The following is a 12,357-nucleotide window of genomic DNA, read 5'->3' on the forward strand; positions in this document are numbered from 1 at the left end:
GAAAAACCATCTCATGCGAGTGCAAAAACTTGTTTGCAATATATGGGAGTTTTTGCAAAATTGACATGTTTGCATTGGCCGTATTTTCAATTTGCAGGGTAATGGAAATGCAGCTAGTGACAGCTCTATCTGTATGAGACAGTGTTGCGTGACATTTTTATTGTTCTTTTGCGCATACGGGTCAGTCCAGGACCATGACATGTTTGCACTGGAATCTGATATTGGCACAGCTATGCAAATAAATAAATAAAAATCAGATCTGGCCAATAAATCAGAACTGAGCACTAAGGCTCGCAATATGAACATAGCACAACTCAACCAGGCCTCGTCCCTTTATTTTGCGTATGCCTTGGGTAGGAGCTATTAAAATGAGGAATATGATGTGTTTGTTCCACTGGAGGCGTTTCAGAAACACTGACATAGAGAATAACTGCCCCTGGAGTGACTTTGTAACTTCAGTTTTTTATGCTCAAACAGCAACATCACACACTTGATAAAGTTGATAATGTAAAAAAGCATAACAGAACCCCTTTAAAGGTTTGCTCAGCTGCCTGAAAGCTGAACATGTAACAAAGCATAATAGGATCCCTTCAAGTTCTGTCATCATTTACTCACCCTCATACCTGCATGACTTTTGTTTTTTCTTCTCAGCATGACTTCTCTTCAAAATTTCTCATTTTGAGTTCCACCAAAGAGAGAAAGTCAAATGAGTTTAGGGTGACATGAGGGTGAATTAATAAGCACTTTCCTGGATGCTTTGCTCATGTTCCGACGTGTCTGTAGTTAAGATGCTGCCAAGTCATATTCAGACCAGGTGCTTCCCCATAACGTTTAAAGAACTGCAATGCCTTGCATTTCGTTTCCTGTTACTAAATGCTCAATATTGATTGTCCATTTTTCTTCCCATTTCCTCTTTTAAAATATTGTGTAATCCGTTGTTGTTTTTCCTCATCCCGTGTAGTTGTATGTTCAGGCACGTATGGCATCCAAGTGGGCCCGCCTCCTTCGGCCCACAATTCAGTTCTTCCTGGTGGCTTTTGCCATTTATGTGGGATACACGCGTGTGTCTGACTACAAACACCACTGGAGCGACGTGGTCGTTGGTCTTCTGCAAGGGGCGCTGATCGCAGTCCTCACAGTGAGTAGAAATCTCATGAAACCAGCTTATATTACACCCCTAAAATTAAAGAAATAATATGAAATTCAAATTAAAAATATCAAATTAAACCCATTTAAATACTCTTCCTCAGTCACTTTTGGAAACTCTTGTCCTGCCTAATATTTTATAACCTGTGATACTTTTTTTCAGAATTCACTGTTGAATAAAAAGTAAAAAAGAACATTTCAAGAATTATATTGTTAGAAAAGATTTCTATTTTGAAATAATGCTATCACTTTTTATCAATTTAACACTTCCTTACTGAATAAACTATTCATTTATTTCAAAACAAGCAAGTAAAAAATGACTGACCCCATATTTTTAACTATAGTGTATATTGTTACAAAATATTTATAATTTAAAATGCATGCTGTTTTTTTTTTTTTTTTTTTTTTTTTTTTAAGAATCCTGGAAAAATGTATCACGGGACATATGACATTGAACACTGGAGTAATGATGCTGAAAATTCAGCTTTGATCACAGGAATAAATTACATTTTAAAATATATTAAAATAGAAAAATATTATTTTAAATTATATAATTTTTAAGTTAAATGCAGCCTTGGTGAGCAGAAGAGACTTCTTTCAAATGCATTAAAAATAGTAGTTTCCAAACTTTTGACTGGTACTGTATGCATGTATGTATGTACACTGATCAGGCATAACATTATGACCACCTTCCTAATATTGTGTTGGTCCCCCTTTTGCTGTCAAGACAGCTCTGACCCGTCGAGGCATGGACTCCACTAGATCCCTGAGGTGTGCTGTGGTATCTGGTACCAAGATGTTAGCAGCATTTCCTTTAAGTCCTGTAAGTTTGAGGTGTGGCCTCCATGGATCGGACGTTTGTTCAGCACATCCCACAGATAGCATGGCTCTGCCCTCCTACATACTTCCGCTCAATTTTCATTTTCCTTCAGTACTCCGTCTGGGACTGCGGTGTATTCTTAAGTTTTCTCCAAACAAATTTTAACCGGCCTAATCAGTGAACAGAGGGAGTGGCTGAAAACGATGACGTTGATGTCGTGCGCTAGGTTGAGTTCAATTTCAGTAATGGCGGCGGCAAAAGATGAGAACGAAACTATTCATTCCATCGTGGCACCGCTGCCGACTGTCCAGAAGTTAAAACCGGAGTAATAATAATCTTTGCTGAGGCTTTTTGGTAGCCCTCCTCACAAACATTTGAATTGGGCTGTTATTTATAGCAGCATTTATTATCATACCAAGCATATGACATTTTATATACAGCATACAATCATGTTACGGACCACGCGAGCGGTGCATTCCCGATCACAAAACTCTCCCGTCCACTGTGGCGTGAATAAATCACAATCCAAATGCACGAGTTGTAGGTTTATCCTATGGTTTTATCACTAATGATTTGACGGATTTTCATTGTTTGAAACAGGCAAAGGGCGCATGACATACGTAACGACCAAACGTTAGCGATTGGTTCTGGCAGATCCAATAGTTTTAAACTTCAACAGAGTACCTGCCTTTGTGGAAGTAAACGTACATTTCGTACAAATGAAATCTATAAGAGTCTGGTAAAACCAGGCTAATCCCACAGATGCAATCTGGGAAAATAGCCAATACTGTTTCCATGAAAGGGTGCACATGGTCTGCAACAATGCTTAGGTAGGTGGTACATGTCAAAGTAACATCCACATGGATGGCAGGACCCGAGGTTTCCCAGCAGAACATTGTCCAAAGCATCACACTGCCCCTGCCGGCTTGCCTTCTTCCCATAGTGCATCTTGGTGCCATGTATTCCCAGGTAAGTGACGTGCTCCAGTTCTGATGCTCACATGCCCACTATTGGCACTACAGTAGATCTTCTGTTTGCACAGAAGCTCATCTTCTCCCCACATGCATCAATGAGCCTTGTCCACCCTGTGGCTGGTTCATCAGTGTTTCTTCCTTGGAGCACTTTTGATAATTACTGACCACTGCAGACCGGGAACACCCCACAAGAGCTGCAGTTTTGGAGATGCTCTGACCCATCACATTTTGGCCCTTGTCAAACTCACTCGATTTTTCCTGCTTTTAACACACACTTTGAGGACAAAATGTTAACTCGCTGCCTTATATATCCCACCCACTAACAGGTGCCATGATGAAAAGATAATCAATGTTATTCACTTCATAATGTTGTGCCTGATCGGGGTGTGTGTAAATATATAGAATTTTTTTTTTTGATATAGTGGAATATGAACTTATGTGGTGGTTTACTATTCTGCAAGTTGTATTAAGTCTTTTTCGTCTCTGTCACAGGTGCGATACATCTCTGACTTCTTCAAAGAGCGCCCCCCTCGCTGCCAGGATGTTGAAAATGCTGAAAACGAAGACAGCGAACGCAAACCCAGCCTTCAGATCGCAGACACGGACAGAAACAACCTTTACTCCTACAGCAGGCCTGTATGAGCCTGACCTTTGACCTGTGAGAGCAGTCACACAGAACCACTGGATGCTGCACCACGTCTTGTACAGACAGCCACACACACGCTGCTGCACACACACTGTACACTGGCACTGACCGCGCTCTCTTCCACAAGATAACTATTACATTTCAGAGAGAGAGCAAGCGAATGCATGAACTAACACTGAATATTAGATTTTATACTTCTGTACAGTCGGCTGGCAGTTTATACCGCATTTTGTTTTATGCACGCTCATATATGCCAAGTGCACAGATCACCTGACAGATCTAATGAACCCTGAGGGACTTTATTGTATCGGAGCACAAAGATGAACTTTTTCAAGGGGAACTGGACATTTCCATGACAACCTCGAAACCACCGATTGACATTTACTGACTAGCTGGACTTCTGCAGTTGGAAGCGATTCTTTCGGCATGCGAAGAAAGTGAACATTTCTGAATCATCAGACGACAAGAGTTCATGGTTCCCAGAGTAAGAAATCCAGGAAGTATGAACATAGAACAGATGACAAAAATATAACATACAACTGGATTTTATGACAATTTTTATATCTATAAAGAAATGTCATCTTCCTGTGACGGTAGGTTTAGGGATTTTATAGCCTTTTATAACCTTCACAACAATTTGGTATTATATCCACACACATCTGCAAGAAATCCTGAATAGCATGTTTTTTTTTCTTAAATAAGGTAGTATTTTATATTTTATTTACTAAAGTCTTTAACCATGACAACTATACAATCTGGTGTTGATCTTGCTAGCTCTTACACCGATGCCGTTTAATTAGTACCACTAGCTAACCGAGGCACATGTATATCTGTTTATTTTTTTGGACATTTAATCTTACTAACAAACTTATTAACTAGCCAATTTCATATGTTAAACAGCCGTCTATCTCTGAACATTATCACCATGTCCTAACCAAGTGTAAATTGAGATTTTCTATTCAGTCAGTGAAAGATGTGAACCGCTGCTCATAGCCAATCATAAAGCTGTATGCAGATTCTGAACCAATGAGGTTACACCAAGGGGCAGGGTTACCGCCAACATGACATGTTTAAAGCTGCAGTCCATAAGTTTTTCCTCTTTGTTGCCATCTCTGTTTGAAACCTGCAATTGCAGTTTGTTTCAAAATTATCGTCTTCATGTGGTTTGCGCATCTGCACAGCTCCTCACCGTGGATTCGTCTAATGTTTTAAGGAGTGTGTGTGGCTTTGTCATCGCACCGGTGTGGATACTGTACTTCAAACTTGAAAGTACAACCAAAACAAGATTTTTCCCGGCAAAGTTTCTGAACAAGTAACATGTCTGCCACTTTTATTCTGACCAACCGAGGGAAAAAAAGCACCGCTTGGCTAATATCACAGTAAACCGTGGATAAAAGTATTATTATTATTATACTTTGTTCTCAAATTGTTAATGTTAACCACATCAGCATTGCGTGCCGGCGTGTATTTAGTGTGTATTAGTGTTACCTGTAGATTTACATTTCCACACAGTCCAATCTTTTGCTTTTGACTCCGGGTGAATCTGCAGTTGACACTGATGATTGTCGTTTGGACCTTTCTGGATTACAATCCAACATCAAAATGATACGTTGAATTATTCCAGCTGCTGTGAGAGAAGGCTATATTTGATCCACCTGGGGGACAAAAAATGGGACTCATTTTTTATTTATACAGACGTGAAGTAATGACGCAAAGACATGTTTGAATTTCCCACCAAAATCCACCAGTACCATTCTCATTATAACATTAGTACAAGCTTATCGTTATAAATCGGGCTAAGGTATGGAGATGAATACTGGCTGGATATGTCCTTGCTCAAATTGGTTTTGAATAATTTTTAACCAAAAAATAGTTACAGACAGCAGCTTTAAAGAACAAAAACGGACGCCAGTCGATTCAAATGGAAAAATATCGACATGCTTGTGCATTTAGCATCAGGATCGTTGTTTTATGATCTTGTTTCCACTTGATCACATTTTTATTAGCATTAGCTGAATAAATTACCGTTAGCAAAAAAAACAAACAACCATAGACAATGTCAGTCCTCCTCTCCTGGGGGCGTATTATAGAAACTTTCTATCTTAGGTCTTAACTTGAGATATGATAAGTTCATTTAGGATTTTTCACAATTTCGTATTACAGAAGCAAATCTGAACTTGGTATATGATTCTTATCCTATCTTACAAAATCGCATCTTATCTGTAGTTAGGAAATCTTAAACCGCTCCATCTAGTTTCGGTAATTAACTGTCAGGTCTGTTACCAAGCAACCAGCAGTGTTCAAACTGCTTCTTAGGTAACCCTAAAATCAAAATGGAGAAACAATGGCGTACTTTTAATTTAATGCAGCATAAATTTAAATTTTGATAAGATCTGTTGAAAAGTAAAAGCCTGTTTTATAAATCACCTTTTCACCAAAAAAACAAGTATAACAAGTATACAAAACGTTCAATTTTCACTAATGTAGGGAAAGTTGCATTTGACATTGTTATACACATTTCTAACTTCAAAAGCATTTGAAAGGAATGACTTACAGTATTAAAACCAATTGTAAAGTGTTCATCTAGGTGTCAGCTATGATGCACCTTCCGTTCAAATGCTAATGAAGTTAGAAATGTGTAGGTATACCAATGTTGTATGTAACTTTAGAGACGGTCCTTAAATTTGCGAATATCGAACACACAGCACCAAAGCAACTTCATGCTAGTGAGGAACGACCTGTAGGCTATGCTCCATGTCGGCCTCTGTAATGTTGGTCGCAATTTGTGAACTAACTGCAAAATCATGAGTCCTGGGAGTCAATAATTATTTACAAGCATTTTATCATTAAAGCGCAGCAAATCCTCTGGGTCCTCCAAAAGAATTTCCACCATCAAAACATCGCTGCTCTTTATATTAAATAATTAATACATGTAACGCTCTTTAAAAAAAAGAATTTTTGTACTGTGATTTTTACCGCTGGATTAAAAAAAGGTTTGAAGTTAGGACACCGGTGGGGTTGTCCTAAAGTTAAGACAGCTTTTAGGTTTTTTTGTTGAGTTCGAATGCTTCTGTACCCATTACCTATCCATAGTTAAGGTTATGCATTTAAAGGGGTACTTCAGCGTCCTGAAGGGCTGTAGTAAACCTTTAAGAAATGTCATTCTGTAATAGTCTTTGTCCTAAATGCAGTCCTAATTGAAATTGCCATAGTTATCAAACAGACAGGATTCTAAAGTTAAGATTTTTCTGTAATACGCCCTCTGAAGTGCATATTGTATTTATTAACTAGTATTAACCCAAAAACTTCTGAAATGAACCGGAAATATACCCTCTCAAAGCTTCTGACGCGTTATTAACAGGAGAAAAAAATAAAGTTTTTCCTTTTATCTCACCTATGTTATTTATGGAGGTCACGTCTGTTTTTTTGGTCATTATTTTTATTTTGAAGTTGACAATCAATCAATCAAACTCCTGCACAACAGAACCAGTAGTCTACTGTGAGTTTCTAATGCTGCCATTTTTAGGGACACTATTTAGTGAACATGAATGATCTCTTCCTCTTTTTATCGAAAACCAGACAGCCTTAAAATAAATGAGGAATGAGCTCACAGTGACTTAAATAGTAAATGTGAAGAAGACTGTGGCTCATGTTTACACTTTTGCGAATGTGTAAAATGCATCTAATGTTAGGTTGAATGTCCCAGAGCAATGTTGAGTGTTTTTGCAGGATCGTTGTAAGTTTGTGCATTTCTACTACTGTCCAAAACTGTGGGGTCCGTAAGATTTTAATGTTTTTTAAAGAAGTTATGCTCACCAAGGCTGCATTCATTTGACAAAAATACAGTAAAAAAAATCAGTGTCACATGATCCTTCAGAAATCATCCAGATATGATGATTTGCTGCTCAATATCAATATTTATCATTACTATCAATGTTTTTTTGGAAACTGTGATTTTATATATTTTTAGGATTTTTTTTTTTTGATGAATGGAAAGTTCAAAAGAACAGCATTTATTTGAAATATAAACCTTTTGTAACATTGTAAGTGTATTTACCGTCACTTTTGGTCAATTTTAATGTTTTTTCTAAATCCTACTGACCCCAAACATTATTTGAACAGTAGTGTATATCACAGATTAAGAATAATACATTGTTTTCAAAATTTGTTGGGTATGTAATAAATAAGAGAACATTATAAATATCAGTGTCTTCATGTCAACCAAAAGATACTGACTTTCACATTAGGAGAAAAAAATGTCTAACTGATTAAATTGAAGCTACTGAACTTTTTTTCCTTCTTTTCCTGTAAATGAATAATTCTAAACCACTTCTAGAGCGGCAAAACATTATTTGAACCAATTATCTCATCCAATTATTATGTTGTAATGATCGGCATGAATGTTGCACATATCATTTTTTTTATTTTCTTGGTATGTTTTATATTTGTTTGTACCTACTATGTTCAAAATAATAAAGTTGTTCATTATCTTTCTGCTTTTGCTGTATGAGCTCAAAAACATTTGAAAAGTTTTGAAACTGCTCATAGTTCACAGTGCAGATGTCTTTAATACTTTTATCTTATCAGCTGGTAACACTATATTAAACGTCCATGTTATCAGTTGGCTTGGCCATGTATCAATATTACTCATGCTTACACTTAGTGTTGAAAGGATATTTCACCCAAGAATTTAAACTCCTTCATTTACTCACCCTTAAGTTGTTTCAGACCAGCATGAGTTTCGTTCTTCTACTGAACACAAAAGATTATATTTTTGAAGAATGTTGGTAATCAAACAGTTGATGGACCTCTAGTAGGTAAAAAAAATACTATGGAAGTCAATGGCTACCGTCAACTGTCTGGTTACCAACATTCTTCAAAATATCTTCTTTTGTTTGCAACAAAATAAAGAAAAACATACAGGTTTGAAACAACTTAAAGGGATAATTCACCTAAAAATGAAAATGCTGTCATTAATAACTCGCCCTCATGTCATTCCAGACCCGGAAGACCTTCGTTCATCTTTAGTACACAGATATTTTGATGAAACCCAAGAGCTCTCTGACCCCTCCACAGACAGCAATTTAATGCTACACTGTGTAACTTTTTTTGGTTTATTCTTAGCTAAAATCACTTAGTTTTTTTCAAAAATATATGTGCTCATTAATGTATATTTACTTCTTTTAAGTAATAAAGTATTCTCGTAAGTTTATAATATACCATTAGAAATACATACGGGTGAGGATTCGGATGGCGGTCGCCATGTTCTCGATGGCACTCGATGGCACCGTGTCGAATGTGAAGAGGGGGATTGCTTGAGGCTGCTATATGATGATGGGGGATCACTCTTATTCTTGAGGATATTTGCCAGAGTCGCCAAGGAAGCGGAAAAGAGAATTAAGACGGCAACGCAACAGGCAAATCAACAAGACAAAAGTAAATACTGGAGTGGCCTTTCCAAAATAGAAAGAGCTCATGAGGAGCAAGGATTTTAAAAAGGACGTTGCCTGCTTTCTTCTCGACAGGTAATATTAATTCAGCCTATTTGTGTATATTGGAAGATTTATTGTTGCTTGGCTAATTATATCATGGTGTGCTGTGCATAACACTAGAACGACGTCTAGGATAGTTTTCCTCGCGTCAATGATGAAAAAGTATTGTTTACCTTGAAACATAAATCCGTGTTCTATGACGGATAACATGAGGTTAATATTTTAATTGCATTATAATTTGTAGGCTATATATGTAGGCACTTTAAATTTTAGTTATTTTTCATTTATTTTACTGTATACACAATTAATGTAGAATAATCTGATAATGCTAGTGTAAGTTAGATGTTTAAGCGAGACTTTCACCTTTACATTATTGTACGATGTAAATATATTTCACACTATGACACCTTATATGACTAGCCTACGAATGGGGCACTGGTAGATCATTAGAGAAAATGATATAGCCTACAATGTAAACTTTGCTTTATGCTAGTGATGTCGTACAATATACAGAAGAACGATAGCACTGATAAAAGTTACTTTACTAAGAGCTTGCATTCGTCTGGAAAGGAACCTGATAGCTTATGTTAGCAATGAAATGGTAAAAAAAATAATGAAAACGTAAAACTATTATTCATTTTACATATATTAATTTGATCATAGATCATTTGGCAAATTAAATAACTGCAAATTATAATAGTTTTCAAAAGTAACCTCATCACTTGAAGCAACAGTCACCGAAGAGGTCAAACTGGAAGCCATGACTAAATCTGCCACGGTAGGAGTTAAAACGAAATCGAAATTGAGACGAGCAGAAACTATTATTCACTGGATGGTCATATACCTTTTCACCACTAGATGGGGGAAAATATCACACAGTGTAGCTTTAATGAACACTTTCAAGGTCCAGAAATGGAATAAAAACATTATTAAAATAGTCAATGGGACTCCTGTGGTTTAACTTTAATTGTATGAAGCGACAAGAATACTTTTTGTGTTTTTGAAGATGAGCGAAGATCTTATGTGTTTGGAATGACATGAGGGCGAATTCATTTTTGGGTGAACTATCCCTTTAAGGGTTTGTTCAAATCACTAACATGCGTGCATTCAAATTTAAAGCACTTTTCCAAATAATCAAACTCATATGAACATGCTGTAAATACATTAAGAATTTGATTTCATGTTGCATGTGTCTTTGATTGGAAGAACTTGTGCAATTCAGTCAGATGCCGTTCAGCCAAAACTCACTCTTATCTATGACTTTACAAGGGAATCATGGGAATGAAAGCAGCCAAAAGTGTCAGTCACAGCTTGTTTTCATCAGAAGCGAGCTCAAGGACAGCGAAGGCATCTGCTGACTGGTTAAATGTTTCTGGGAAAATCGGACAAACACTGAATTCACGTTTAATGTCATCAAGGAAATGTGTATATATTTAAAATCCTCTTTCATATTGCATCTTTAAATAGGTCTGACCGGTTTCAGGCTTGTTTGCTTGTTTTCATTCATGCATTGTGTTGTGGACATGTGACATCCTGCTACTATACAAGAAGCTTTATTTACAGTCCATGCGATACAACAAAAGGAGTTTAATTTTCCACCCCAGCACACTGATTCTTGAAAAATAGGACAAAACACCCCACATTGTGTTTTCTTTTCTTTACTTTTTTTTAAAGCAGCAGCAAGATTTTCAATTTGAAAAGTTTTAGAGATGATAGACAAGCACAAATGTACCGTTCATTTAGATTTATTTATTCTTATCAAAATTGTGAATATTACAGGAACAGTAACATTGTTCCTAACAACAAAAGTCATCATAAATTCAAATATCATATTCATAATCTGTCAGTTTTGTGTACCATTACACCCCTAATATATATTAGTGCTGTCAGTCACATGCAAAATAAAGGTTTGTGTTTGCATAATATACGTGTGTGTAGTGTACTGTGTATTATATTATAATATACATTTTCTATATTATGAATAATGCTATTTCAAAATCCGTCAAAAGGGAAATGAAATTATAAATTATATAATTATGAATTAAAGTGTATATATATATATATATGTGTGTGTGTGTTAGTTAGTTACTTATCTATAGTTATAATTATCTAACTATGTAATACAGTAGGATTTTCTGAGCATTAAACAATAAAATAAACAATATTAAGAAATTAAATGGAGCCGAAAATTGCAGACTACAGTCTTAATTCATTAGTTCTAGCAAAGGTTCATTGAATTTTAGTGGATGTTGACTTATCGAGTGACTGACCAGAAAAAATCTGAAAATTGAAACAGCTTCCAACTAAATGCAAATGAAAACACGTTAATCCAGACCAGTCCTATACAAATCTTTCATTTTGCACTTCTGTCCCATTTTCAAGAATCAGTATGAGGACACAAAAGTTTCCAGTGCTTCATTCTCAAAGCATTCTGGGCTGTTTGACCTGCGTTTGACCGGCGATATTTCATGTTGCTGTCTTACATCAGTCAGATAAGACTGTTTGGCCACTTCTTCCAAAACATTTGTTCATCTGTGAAATGATTTCAGAGGCACTAAATCTATCAGTGTTTGACATCAGCTGAGCAACACTTGAGCTTTCACGTGATTATATTGATTTGTGTCAATGGCATGGTATTACTAAAGTTAGCAAAAAACAGTCAAGCTGTATTTGTCTGTATTGGGGGTAAAGATCCCATAGTTTCCCATGGAGCAAACAACATCATGAAGTGTAAACCTGATCTCACTGATCTGTTTGTTTATAGCACAGCCTAGTGTTGAAACCAAGCAGTACATTAACCAAATAAATGTCCATATAGTAAAGCCCATATAATGCTCTTTTATAGTATTTATTCAGTTTTTCAGGTATAACAGTCAAATATGATGAAAAAAAAAAACCACATTCAAACCTGTTGCAGCACCTCTCTTCCCAGTCTGTCAGTAATGCTCTCCACAATGTGCTCTGATTGGTCAGCTGGATCAGTGTTTTGAGATTGGTCAACCGCTTCAAGCTGTTTGGAAAATGTCATGCCCCTCACCATAAAGGAAAGTTTTAACACACCACTAACTCATCCAGGCCCATCCCTTTATTTTTTGTATGCCTTGGGTGGAAATTATTTAAATGAATTAAATATATAATAGTACGTGTCACAAAACATAATAGGTTTTCTTTCAAATGCAAAGTATGAAATGTCCTGTGAGCTGTGATATATTTAAAGGTAGGGTAGGCAGTTTTCGGACAGGCTATAGCAAAAGCACGCTATCTTTGAAAGCAAAAGAT

The 12,357-nt window shown here is 36.4% G+C and overlaps 1 protein-coding gene across 1 annotated transcript in view; it reads left to right on the top strand.

Moving 5' to 3' along the window:
* The window catches only part of plpp2a (phospholipid phosphatase 2a), a 42,697-nt gene extending 34,621 nt beyond the window's left edge, over positions 1 to 8,076 (top strand). The window contains exons 5-6 of the mRNA XM_067452812.1: positions 962 to 1,138; positions 3,433 to 8,076. Coding sequence (XP_067308913.1) covers positions 962 to 1,138; positions 3,433 to 3,582 — 327 coding nt within the window. The 3' untranslated portion in view covers positions 3,583 to 8,076. The remainder of the gene's footprint in view (positions 1 to 961; positions 1,139 to 3,432) is intronic.
* The last annotated feature ends 4,281 nt before the right edge of the window (positions 8,077 to 12,357 follow it).

This window comes from Pseudorasbora parva, chromosome 9 (genome assembly GCF_024679245.1).
Source record: "Pseudorasbora parva isolate DD20220531a chromosome 9, ASM2467924v1, whole genome shotgun sequence".
Lineage (NCBI taxonomy): Eukaryota > Metazoa > Chordata > Actinopteri > Cypriniformes > Gobionidae > Pseudorasbora > Pseudorasbora parva.